Genomic DNA, 13,161 nt, shown 5'->3' on the forward strand with positions numbered 1-13,161 from the left:
ATCAATAAAAAACATATCCTCAGATGAAAATTGAGAAAAAAAAACAGAATTAATTAATCAATTAAAAATAATAAATAAAATAAATAAATAGATGTTAGATAATGAAAAACATTTTACCTGGTAACGTCAGCACACTGTTAGTGTATGAAATCTAGTAAAAAAAAAAAAAGAGCACTACAACTATTATAGCCCCTGAGGGCAAAGAGTGAGAGAAAAAGGTAACTTTGAACCCTACAAATACTCTACTATCTAAAAGCACATGAAAAAAATCATTTCATAAAGAGAGAAATACAGATGGCCAATGGACCGCAAGGAATGTTTGAGCTCAACTCACTTTAATCATTGGAGAAGAAAATTACCATTTTTAAACTATCAAAGTGGCAAAGATATTCTAAAATGTGAACACATGGTATTTGTAAAAGGATAGAAAAATAAGCATTTTCATGAAATCTTATTGATATTTCTAAGGGAATTTGGCAATAATATACCAAGTCTTTTAGTCTTCATAGAAAAGCATTAACATGTTTAATCATCAAAAGCATAGAATTTCATGTTATTGCAGAGGCTGAGACATGAAGCTGGTAAATCCCCTTTTCCTTCTCGTCATGTTGCTGTGTTTTTGGCCTTGTAAGGGGCTGGCCCCACTGTCTGCTCTACTCCCCACCTTCTGAAAGCACCCAGTGCCACCGCTCTGCCTATGAGAAATCTAAAGGCAATCTCTATGTTTTTAGCTTCATCCCGACTCACTGTCCTTAAAGAACAAGAGAGGCAGACCCTTGTCCAATTACATGAAGCTCATTCATGCCATTTCTTCCATCAAGCCTGTCTCAAAACCTCTCCTCTCCTACAAGTACCTCCGCCCATCTCCCTTAGACGTTTCTATCTGTTGGTTGATTCATGCTAACAGTAGTTCTCGTTGACTGGTAGTTTGTACCAGGCATCAAATTTTAGTAGTAGTTGTAGAGCTTGGAAATCACTACTGGAATAGCTGGAAAACCAAATGAGATATTCCAGAAAGTGCAGTAGCTTCTGGGTGAATTCACTGATTCATTCTGCACTCACTCCCTGAACACGTGTGCTGCCTTCCAGAACGGCACAGCCAATGGAAGAGACACCTGCACACGACTCCTGCATTCGCTGCATGGTGAGTGACAGGTTCAGAGGTCAGACAGTAAATATCGCAGGGGGTGAGAATTGGGCCAGATCATTAAAAGTGAATTTTAAGCAAAGAAAATATTTGTATCACCTAAAGCCCCAGTGCCCAGAACTTACTGACTCTATGGAAGCGTGACTAGGGGACTGGGCACCAAACACTCCCCATTTATCTCCATATTCCATGCACCATCACAGATTATTCAAGGGATGAGCTTCCTTATATTGGAATGTTTCTGGGGAACTCAGTATGAATCTTTCTTTCTCTTGTCCTTCCACACATCCTCAGATGAAAAGGCAGTGTTAGAGCAGTAACAAAATAGGAAATAAATGTGAAAGAATAGGTGCCTCTTCCCTGAGGGCTGGGAATCACCCATGACTACCAGCCAGAAATGGAGTTCCAAAGGCTCCAACATAGAACAAGCTCTACATCTGGAAGCTGAGCATTTGGTCCTTTGCACAAATTTTCCCACAGAGATGAAATATAAGTCAGACTTCATTCTCAGATCAGACTGACAGCTCCATAGTAACAAGTGTAGTCCCAAAATGCATACTATTTCCATCATGTTTTTATTGAGATAGAATTTCCATACAATTCGCCCTTTAAAAGTATTCAATTTAGTGGTTTCCAGCATATTCACAAAGTTGTGCAACCATTTCCCATATCTAATTTTAGAAGTTTGTCACCCTCAAAAAAAAAAAAAAAATCCTGCACACTTTAGCAGGCAATTCTTCCTCTTCAGCCGCTCAAAGCCACTAATCTACTTCCTGTCTCTACAGATTTGCCTATTGTGGACATTTCATATAAATGGAATCATAAAATATGTGGCCATTTGTGTCTGGCTTCTTTCACTTATTTTCAAGGCTCATCCAAGTTGTAACAAGCATCAGTACCGCATTTATTTTTCAAAAGCTTTTTAAAAGTTTATGTTTTCTACTTCAAATGTAATTCCATTTCCAATAATTTATACTATGGAAATAATCAGAAATGCACAAAAGGATTTGTGTGCAAATGTACATCACAATATTGAAATGTTTAATATAGAGACTGAATACATAAACTTATACATTTATATGATGGAATACTAAAAATATCAATAAGACTTTGAAGGATATTATAAAAGAAAAAGCTCATTGTTACGTGAAGAAAGTTAAAAATTGCATTTTAGGATATGGAGAGGAGAGACCAAGATGGCGGCATAGGTAAACACCGCAGACTGCTGCCACAAACAACCACTTCAAAAATACAACTAAAAGACAGAACGGACATCACCCAGAACCACAGGAAGGCTGGCTGAGGAGAGACTCTTCAACTAGAAGGAAAAATAACAGCACACCGAGGCTCAGAGGAGGCGCAGTGTGGAAAAAACTCAGGTGCGGAGGTGCGCGCGCAAAGCGGGCTGGTGGCTGAGAGCGCGGTTGTCGTTTTCGGTCAGGGGGGAGTCTCAGACTCTGAGCTCCAGATACGGGCGAATCGCTGGGGACTCGGACCCAAACGGGAGAAGCGGGAGTGTCTGGCATCAGTTGGAAGGCAGCTTTCCCTCCGAGGTTTGCAGCGGTTCCGGGGGTTCTGAGAAGCAGAGCCTCTGGGAACAGGACTGAGGGCACCATAACGGCTCCCTCCGCCCGCCCTGTTGAGCCCGCCCCGCCCAAGCCCTGCGCAGAGCCATTTGCCGGATAGCCTCAGGCAAAGGCTAGATTAGCAAAAATAAAAAAAAAAATAAAAAAATAAAAAAATAAAAATTGCATTTTATAAAATGTATTTGGTGGGACATAAACCAAAATATATTACTGGGTATATTTGGGTAATCACAATATGGATGGTTTCAAATTTCCTATTTATAGTTATATACTTCAAAGTTTTCTTCAATAACTTCAATGATCAACAAAAAATAATTTGTCTTTAATAACATTTTTCTACTGGGAAAAAACAACTTTGGGCATGTGAACAAAAAGGCACTCAGTTAAATTCAGTCCCTCATGTTTTCATTTTATATATATATATATATGACATTATGTATATGAAAATAAGCCAATCAACAAGTTGTTTTAAATAAAGTTGTGAAAAACAAGAAAGGACAATAAATATTCGCAGAAATTGAATTAGGTAATGAGTAAACAGGACTGATCAATAATCCAATAACTGGTTCTCTTAAAAATTAAAAAAGACAGGGTTTAAAAAATCAGATAAGAAAAACAAAGCTAGTTCTACAACTAGAGAAATAAAGAAGAAAACACATCAAGACTGGTAGAAGGGGCGCAGGTGCTGAACAGGCTGGTCTGACACCCACTTGTGGCATGTTTTTTAATCAGAAGGGATATCTAGGCTGCAGAAAGCTCCAGTGAGGAGCAAAGGGTCCCAGCCCCAGACCAGACCCCTCAGCCCAGGGTACCAGGGCTAGGAAGAGAAGTCCCAGTAATTTCGGGCTGTAAAAACCAGCAGGGATTGTGACTGAGTAACCCGGAGGCAGCTGGAGTCCCAGGCGGTTCCTCTTAAAGGGCGGGCACATGAACTTACTTGGACACTCCCTCTGAACTCCAGCACTGGGGCAAAGGCTGGGAGGGAGGGGGGATCCAGGGACATATGGGGAAGAACTGAATTGTCTGACATTGGAGCAAGAACTCAGGGGCAGCTTTCTCCCTGACAGAGGTGCTTGCAGGGGTCATTTTTCCTATGCTGAGACCTTCCCCATTGCAGAGCTGACTGGAAGCCATATCTGAGTTTTCATCAGCCTGGCTCACACTGTTCGCTCCACCCTGGTGATTCGTTGAGCCCCCACCCAAGCTTTTTACAGCAGCTTCTCTTTATGAATGGCCTGTCCTAGCTTAGGCTTCAGTCTTTCCTAAAATCTCTCAAACAAGCAGCAGCTGGAGTCAGCATGCCACATACCTATCACTAAGAGGCCCAAGAGAGCTTGACCTCGCCTGGGCACTTCCAAGCCCAATACAAGTAGCAGCCATCTACAGATCTCTCTGTAGCTCCTGGCAGGTGGACCTAGGCAGTGACTGACTTTGCACCTCCCAAGAGGCCCCAGAGCCAGTGCACCAGGTGGACAGCTTCAGATCATACCAACTTACAACTTTACACATCCATGAGCAACACACTCAAGGGGCAGACTTTGTGAGCACCTTAAGCCCCACTGAAGCAAGTCCTGCTCCATATTGGTGTCTCCTGCACAGCAGCTCTTCCACTGTAGTCGCAGCTGGTCCTCACAGCCAATTGGCCTGAAGGTCAATTCCTCCCAGTGATGCCAACAGCAACCAAGGCTCAACTACAAGACAGTGCACACAACATACACAGGGGTGCACCTAGAGTGCCAGCTCAGGTGACTGGGGAGTCTGAGCCACTGGGCCCTATAGGGCACTTACTACACAAGGTCATTCTACCAATTCCAGGAGACATAGCAGCTCTACCTAATACATAGAAACAAACACAGGGAAGCAACCAAAATGCAGAGACAAAAAAACATTCACAAATGAAAGAACAGAAGAAATCTCCAAAAAAAGAACTAAATGAAATGGACAAAAGCAAACTACTACATACAGAGTTCAAAACAATGGTTATAAAACTGCTCAAGGAACTTAATAAGAGCTTCAAGGGTCTTAGTGAGAATTTTAAGGATCTTAGTGAGAATTACAAGACATACCATGTCTTAGTGAGAACATCAAAGACATGAAAAAGGACCAGTCAGAAATTAAGCATACACTAACTGAAATAAAGAATAATTTACAGGGATTCAACAGTAGAGTAGAGGATTCTGAGAATCAAATCAACGATTTGGAATATGAGGAAGCAAAAAACACCCCATCAAAAGAGCAAAAAGAAAAAAGAATAAAAAAATATGAAGATAGCTTGGCCAGCATGGCTTGGTGGTTGAGCGCTGTCCTATGAACCAGGAGATCATGGTTAGGTTCCAGTTAAGGCACATGCCCAGATTGCAGGCTCGATCCCCCATGTGGGGCATGCAGGAGGCAGCCAATCAATGATTCTCTCTCATCTCTGATGTTTTGATTCTCTCATCTTTGATGTTTCTATCTCTCTCTCCCTCTCTTCCTCTCTGAAATTAATATATATTTATATATATCTTATCTAAGAAAAGAGAAACACGCAAATTGACCGTACCTTCGCTACACTCACAAGCCACACCCACCAGCCAATCAGAGCAATTATATGCAAATTAACCCAACCAAAATGGCGGCCGGAAGCCACGGAGCTGGAGCAAGCAGGAGGCTTGGTTGCCCCAGCGATGGAGGAAGCCAAGCTTCCCGCCTGCCCTGGCCAGCTGTGGGCTCCACTCAAAGCAACAAAGTTTCAATTATAGAAGACAAATAAATCCCAGATACCTGCTTCCAGCCAGCCTCCACTGGGAGCTTGGGTGGCTGGGGGCTGTGGACAGCCTGCAAACAGCCATCAGCCCCTCACCCAGGATGGCCACACCCTCATGGGGTGAGGGTCCCCGCTGGGGGGCTTGGCCAGCCTGCAAACGGCCCTCAGCCCCTCACCCAGGCTGGCCAGGTACCCCAGCAGGGACCCCCCACCCTGAAGGGGCTGTGGCCAGCCTGAAAACGGCCCTCAGCCCCTCACCCAGGCTGGCCAGGCACCCCAGCGGGACCCTCACCCTGATCCGGGACACCCTTCAGGACAAACCAGCCGGCCTCCACCTATGCACCAGGCCTCTATCCTATATAATAATATATGTGTAGTGTATGTATGTATGTGTGTGTGTGTGTATATATATATATATATATTTTTTTTTAATATGAACATATTATAAGGAACCTCTGGGACAACTTCAACCACACCAACATTTGCATTATGGAGGTGTCAGAAGGAGAAGGGAGCAAGATATTGAAAACCTATTTGAAGACAAAAATGACAGAAAACTTTCCCTATCTGAACTTATAAGTCCAGGAAGCACAGAGAGTCCCAAACAAGAGGAACCCAAAGAGGCCCCTACCAAGACACATCATAATTAAAATGCCAAGGATTAAAGACAAAGAGAATATTAAAAGCAGCAAAAGAAAAGCAATTAGTAAGAAGAAAACAAAAGATAAAAAATATGAACAATAAAATGGCTATAAATACATATCTATCAACAATTGAATCTAAAAATCAAAATAGACGAACAAGGAATCTAATGAACAAAATAAACTGATGAATAAAATAGAACCAGAGGCATGGAAACATGGAACAAACTGACAAATCTCTGAGGGAAGGAGGGAGTGGGTGAGGGGGGAAGAGATTAACCAAAGAATTTATATGCATATATGCATTACCTATGGACACAGACAACAGGGTGGTGAAGGCCTGGGGCAGGGCGGAAACCAGTTGGAAGGGGCAATGGGGGAGAGGGGGAAGGGGGGTATCTGTAATACTTTCAACAATGAAGATTTTTTTTAAGTGTTCCAGAACACATAAAATCAAAAAAAGTTACTAAATGAATTTTATGCAGCTATTTTAACTCTGAAATCAAAACACAACAAAGGCTACTTTCCCACACCAAAGAAAAGCACACACATGGACAGAAAATTCTAAATCCAAAATTTGGTTGTAAAGTTTAACATTACCAAGAAAAATTTATTGCTAGGAAATGTACAAATACTAAAACCAAACTGGTCACCTAAATTAATGCTCAAAACACTCCAATGAGAATACCTATTCTTATTAAATTAAAAACTCTAAAAGCCACATATCAAAGAATAATCATTTACATAGTTTTAGATGTCTCTCCCAGACACTAACCATAAAATTCATGGAGAAAAGGCTAAAAATATTCCAAGTAAAATAAAGCATAAGATAAGAGAAACCAACAGGAAAGGCTAATTCGATAAGCCATGAAGCAAAACCAGGAACAGTTAGTTACATCATCACAAAGTAGAAATTTAAATGAAGAAAGGAAAATCCCATTTGTATCAGCAACATCAACAATCAGTCAAATCAATAATTAAATAAGATAAAAACAAAACCTGGAAGTATCTGAAACTAACATTAATCCAAAATATCGGATCCTAAACATGACGAAAATTACCCACCTTAACTGTTATCAAAGAATTGAAAAAAAAATATAGGAAGCATACTTTATGTCTAAATGAGATAGCTTAGTAATACTAAGAAAACTATTTTTAAATGCTCCATTCCTAATATTGGAGTCATAACTTATAGGTTCTAAAGTCAACTCCTGAAGCCAAAATTGGAAAGTCATACAAGAAATGCTACATAGCCATTAAAAAATATGATGAACATTCAGATCAATTAACACAGAGAAATAATCACCATAAATTGTCAAGAGAAAAAAAAGTGTAAATACAAAAGGATCACTATGATCTTATGGTGGATGTGGGTGAAGACACAGATATCCTATATAATAGAGCTAATATGCTAATTAGACCGACGGCAGAACAACCTTCTGGAATGACCAGTGGGCAGGGGGTGGGGCCGCGGGGCAGCTGGGGCTGCAAAGGCCTACTCTTGCATGAATTTCATGCATCAGGCCTCTAGTTTAGAAATAAAGATAAACACTCCAGAGTGCACAGTTGTTACCTTTGTCTGAGGGGGGAGGGAGGGGGGTCATATGATTGTATGCACTTAGAACCTTTGCAGAAAGCACAAAACTTTTATAAATGGGAGGGAGGGGGGTAGTTTAAAACTAAAAAAAGAAAAATACACCAAAATATCAACATTCTGTTTTGAGGTGGCCTAATTATGGCTATTTTTTCATTGCTTCAACATACTTGCCTGTATTTTCCAAATTTTCTACAATAATCATGAAAAACAAACTTCTATGTAAAACTGTTAGAGAAATGTAAACTACAACATGTTAAAAATTTTCATTTGTACCAAGCTTTTGTGCTTACAAGTGCCAAATTCTCCGTTATTCACCAACCACAGTATTATTTTAAGCCTTAAATTCAATATTTACCAGGAATCGTTCCCATCAGAGTGAAAAGGATGAAAAAGTCTGAACTGCTCACACATTTGTTCAAATTAAAAAGGGAAACCAGATATGGTGAAGAATCAGGAAAGATGTGTGTCCAGAGTCTTACCGTAAAACTGTTGTTGACATTTTTGGTGCTGGATTCAGCCACACTGGCATCTGTCAGGTCTACTTCATCAAATATGATCGACTGGAGAGACACAGGGACCACAGTCAGCATGAAGCTAAGGCACCTCTGAGGTGGGCACGTTCCTAAGCCCTGGCCCAATGCTGCCCACCACTCTCCTCAATCCCAGTCAAGCATCCATAGATGCCAAGGACCCTGAAATTGGAGGCTTGTTGCCTAACTAAGCGCTGACAACATCCCCCCATCTAGCCACAGGCATGGCTCCATGATTTTTTTTTAAACAGGGAGTTCACTAGTGATTGCATTAGTAGAAAAAATAATGATAATAATATAATTCTGTATTTATTTTCTGTAATATCAGCATTTCATTTTAAATGGGAAATATGTCCTCAGATAGGATCTACCTGAGAGAGCAGGGGTCTGGACTGAGGATCCTCTGTCCTTCTGGCTCTAGCTTCTCCAATAAGCAAATTTGGAAGAAAGGTCCCCACTAAAATAAATTATTCTAGTGGAAGAGAGACTGACCCAAAGAGAAGACATTGGGCTGTGAAAGAAAACGAGGGAGCAAAGTGGAAAGTATCTAGTCCTGGAGAGAGAAAGGCTCCAGAAAAAGGTATGGAATCTAGGCCTGGGAACAGGCCCCATTTTCCTCTCCTCTACCCCCAAACCTACCATCACAGTCCCCACCTCCTGTTAACCTTACTGGCCCCTCTACGAGGACTCCATAGGGAACCCCTGGAGGAAATAATAATAACCCAGAAAAGAGGCTTGGCCTTTTAAATAACCTCTCCCCAACCCCTAATGCCCATAGAACTAAAATAACTGTAAGGTTGTTTTTTTTTAAAATGAGGGACATGGTCAGAACCCTTTATAAACAAGGTGCTCTGTTCAATTTCAAATTTTAATGTACTAACTCTCTAAGGATACACCTCAAAATGCAAATGATTCAGATTTCAGATTTTTCTTAACACCAAAATATCAGTATTGACAGCAACATGATACAAAAATACTAGTGTTCAGAATACCAAAAACTAGTTTTACAAACACACAAATATCTGAAAAGTATAAGACCACATTTGTTTAAACATGGCGGTAACTTAGTGACTCTCGCTGTCTCCTCCTCTTTCCCAGCATCTGCCCGGTGATTCTAGCTTTCAGTCTTACGTGCAACATGACACCCAGCAGGAAGTACCCTGGCTAGAGAGCCCAGGGATAAGGAACTGCTGTTCACACACCAAGAAGCCCCGTACATTTCAAAAATACTTTGTGTTAGTTTCATCGATGTATACTTATCTCCAAACTCATCAAAATGTATACATTAAAAAATATCTATAGCTTTTTGTATGCCAATTATACCTCAAAGTACTTTTTAAAAATACACTCTAATCCATAAAAGATATATAAGTCTGTGACCCCTAATCTTTCTGCAGGAAAGATATCCAGCTGTAATATGGTTATTTCTGTGACATTTCTCCTCCCCCGTTGGTGACATACAACATAAAATAAATAAAACTCAATGTTTATAAGCACCTAGATCTCCATGGGAACAAATAAAATCTAGAACCCTAGAGTATTTTCTCTAGAAAACACAGCTCTAAAAATCGAAGATTTCTTCCCAGATGAAGACCCAGCACCCTGCAGGTCCCCGGATATTTCCTCCCATTAAGTTTCCGGTACTTCTCCTTACCTTTGCAGTCTTTGCATAGTACAGTGTTCGACCTCGCAGCTTGAAGTACCTCCTTTTGGATCGCTGGAATGAATTGTTCTGTTTGGTGAGCATCCCCTCTTTGATGACAGTCTGAAAGCACAGAAACGAACTCATGAGCACACGTTTTCACAGCACCACTGCACTCATCCACCCAAGCTGCACACTGACGGTCTGGTACATGCGCGTCTCTAACTGCTGACAGCCTAACAGAAATATTTCTCACACTCTCCCCAGACCTTGACCTATGGACAAGCCGAGCGCACTGCTGGGGGAGGGCTAACACAATTCTCTGTGGGGCGATGGCATGCCTAAGTGGTGGGAGTTTCAGAGGCCCAAGGTGTGCCCTGGACATGCCTGGGGAGCAGCAAAAATGGACAGAAGGTTAGAAGGACCACAGCAAGCGGCCTGGGCCAGTGCCTTCTCCAACTTCAGCATTTGGTATTTTTTTAGTTATTCTTGGCCTCGTCTCCATGCTCTTTGGCCTCCTGCCATTTCTCAGGATCCTGTTGCCAAAACTGTCGACGTAGGTTGCTGTGGGGTTCAGTGCGGCTCCAGACCTGCGACCCATTCAGCCCTCACCCATATTCACAGGCCAGGCACATGTGTCTGTCCACACAGTGAGAGATAAGTGGATAGCCAAAGTCATTAAAATTTATCTCATCCTGTAAATCTGAGGAGACCACAACAAAACAGGAGTTTTGTTAAGAGAATCAAGAGGTGGACAGCAGTCTACTCACCTCGTCTCAATGAAAGCTAAGATCGGGCATGGCTTATCCTGGAGCTGTTCCCCTCACATTGCATCCCATGGGCTGGACACCTAGTGGGCTGAGAGAGCCCAGCGGATCACTTAGAAGTTAAATGCTCCAGAGTCTACCCGGTCATTGACACATGGAACCAATAGGAGCCACTAACACAGGTCAAAACTAATAAACAAGATGCATGAGCAAGAGTCTGGCTCTCAGAGTCTGCAGGGTATGGTTTACCCCACCTAATAGAAATGTCCATTCTACATAGAGTCTCATCACGGAATGGAGGCAGAATGTACAAAAATTCTGTTAAAGGATAAGAATATTGGTTCGAATAAGCTTTTGTTTAATCACCTAATCCCATAGAAATTTTAAGTAACTTTTTCAAAAGTATCTGTAAGAAGCATCTGGGTATCTGGGGCCACCTCAGATGACATAAGAAAAAACCAGACATAGAAACTTCCTGTCCCCCAAATACATCAGAAGGTAAGAGCAGAGCACTAGTCATCTGTTCCCTCCATCGGCCTACTCCTAACCAGGGAGGGAGCAGAACTCAGGATGCAATGTTACCTGCCCCCAGATGATGACAATGAAGAAAGCCCCTGTCCCCCACACACCACACACACCTGGCTGTGCAGCAGAACCCCCACCTAAGCAGCACAGCAGTCCAGGGTGTCCTGGGAATGCAGACAGCATGCTCTTCTCCTACCCCGCTACAGGATGTCCCTTCTGTGAACTTCCTGGGCACATGCCGGCTCACAACCACAGGCCAGGTATGATGGAAGCTGCTCTCAACTCCTAAGAGAACCAACCCAGGAGAAAATCTACTGAGGAATCTACTTACTCACTCTGTGATGTATACCTGCACCTTTACTTGTAAGAAGGTCGCCCACCTGCTTTCCCAGGTAATTGCTCCAGAGAGAGGAACACAACATCACCCAGTGGTCAAAAGGAGAGACACACCAACTACAGTCAGAGTCTGAAACCTCCATCCTTAACTGAACAAAGGCCTGGCTTTTTGGAAGCGCGGGAACATATGCTAAACCAGAACCAGACAGAACCCAGGCTGAGAGACAGCCCAACCTCCAATCCCAGGGAATTTCCTGACCTTCTTTGCAGACCCCTTCTTTACATGGTGATGTTCATTTCAATGTGCTCTTCAAAGACACAGGCCAGCTAGTGTGGACAGTAGCTCAGAACCTCAGACGCCTGCACCCTACAGCAGGAGAGCCTTTCCTCTTGACCCCACAGGACTTGCTCACAGGTGCAAGCACCTCTCCTCGCCCACGAGTTTTCCTTACCTCTGCAGGGGAAGGAATCTCTTCCATCTCTTTCTTAAATGCAAATTTAAAAAAACAAAACAAAAAAAAACAAAAACAAGCACAGACCCAGAAAAGTTCTGAGTTATTTTTAAAGGATAAACACTCGAATATTTTTTCTTGCATCTCCTGCTACACATATCACACATAAGAAAAGCAAAATTAAAACACAATCCAACACACACACACACACACATATCTTTCAGAGAGCGAATGAGAACTGATCGTGGGCTACCCAAGGAAAGCTGCTGTTCTATTTATAGAACAAGAATGCTCAGAAAAAGACTGGTGGGTTTCAGCGGAAAAGGCTGGGGAAGAGATAAAGTCGGTATTTCTTTGAAGCTTTCTCAGAAACTACATTTCTTCTCCTGATTCACTGCTTGTGAATACTATAGATATGTTGCAGAGTATTTTTAAACACTCGGTCAAAAGCAATGAACCAAAAGTGGTCAAGAAAATAACACCTCTGAATAATGTGCTATGTTTTGCATCAGGCAGCCTGTAACGAGCACCCACAGGAAACTGCAGGGCTGGCAGGGCTCCTCCTTACACCCCACAGAGCAAAGAGCCAAACACCCAGATCTCAACTGCAGCTGGCTCAGGGCATGTTGGGCAGCCAGGCTCTCAGAATCATCCTGTCACGTTCTTTGCACAAACAAGAGGGCTGACTCTGTCCTACAAGCAATCCAGGACACTTTCGTTACCACCAGAGACGAGAAAAGTACACACACAGGCACTGAAAATCAGATGGAGTAGCAAGTGAGAATGTGAGCACTGGCCCACATCCAGACAGAGAGGAAGCAAATCCCCAGCTGGACTCCAGAGGTGAAACCCAGCAGAGCACCCAGCCTGAGCCTAAGCCACCCACTGCCCAGACAGACATGTGCCTGACTACAGTGAGACTGCTTAGTCACCTGCTGCAGGGGAAGTTCAGACACAAAGAAAGAACTGAGGAAGGCAGCTCTGGAAATGTCCTTAAAAGAGGCTTCAACCAGGAGGCAGAGAAATGCAAAAACAGACCCGGTGAGCCCTGGTCAAACCCACCTGCCCACCAGACTTCCTCTGTCTCTGAGGGAATGCATGTTCCCAGTCACAGGGTGAGGATGCCCCTCTCTGGTAAGGAAGTGGGAGCCCCTCCCTCATCAGTCCTTCACACCCACCACAGTCACAGCAC

At 42.7% G+C, this 13,161-nt stretch overlaps 1 protein-coding gene across 2 annotated transcripts in view; it reads right to left on the reverse strand.

Moving 5' to 3' along the window:
- Positions 1–12,030, reverse strand: part of DGKD (diacylglycerol kinase, delta 130kDa) — an 87,067-nt gene extending 75,037 nt beyond the window's left edge. The window contains exons 1-3 of one of the 2 annotated variants that reach the window (XM_005882936.2): positions 11,970–12,030; positions 9,902–10,012; positions 8,197–8,277 (exon numbers count right to left, since the gene is read on the reverse strand). In XM_005882936.2, the coding sequence (XP_005882998.2) occupies positions 8,197–8,277; positions 9,902–10,012; positions 11,970–11,996 (219 nt within the window). In that variant the 5' untranslated portion in view covers positions 11,997–12,030. The remainder of the gene's footprint in view (positions 1–8,196; positions 8,278–9,901; positions 10,013–11,969) is intronic. The other variant, XM_005882937.2, reaches the window with a different exon arrangement.
- Positions 12,031–13,161: the final 1,131 nt, after the last annotated feature.

This window comes from Myotis brandtii, unplaced genomic scaffold, assembly GCF_000412655.1.
Source record: "Myotis brandtii unplaced genomic scaffold, ASM41265v1 scaffold744, whole genome shotgun sequence".
Classification (NCBI taxonomy): domain Eukaryota; kingdom Metazoa; phylum Chordata; class Mammalia; order Chiroptera; family Vespertilionidae; genus Myotis; species Myotis brandtii.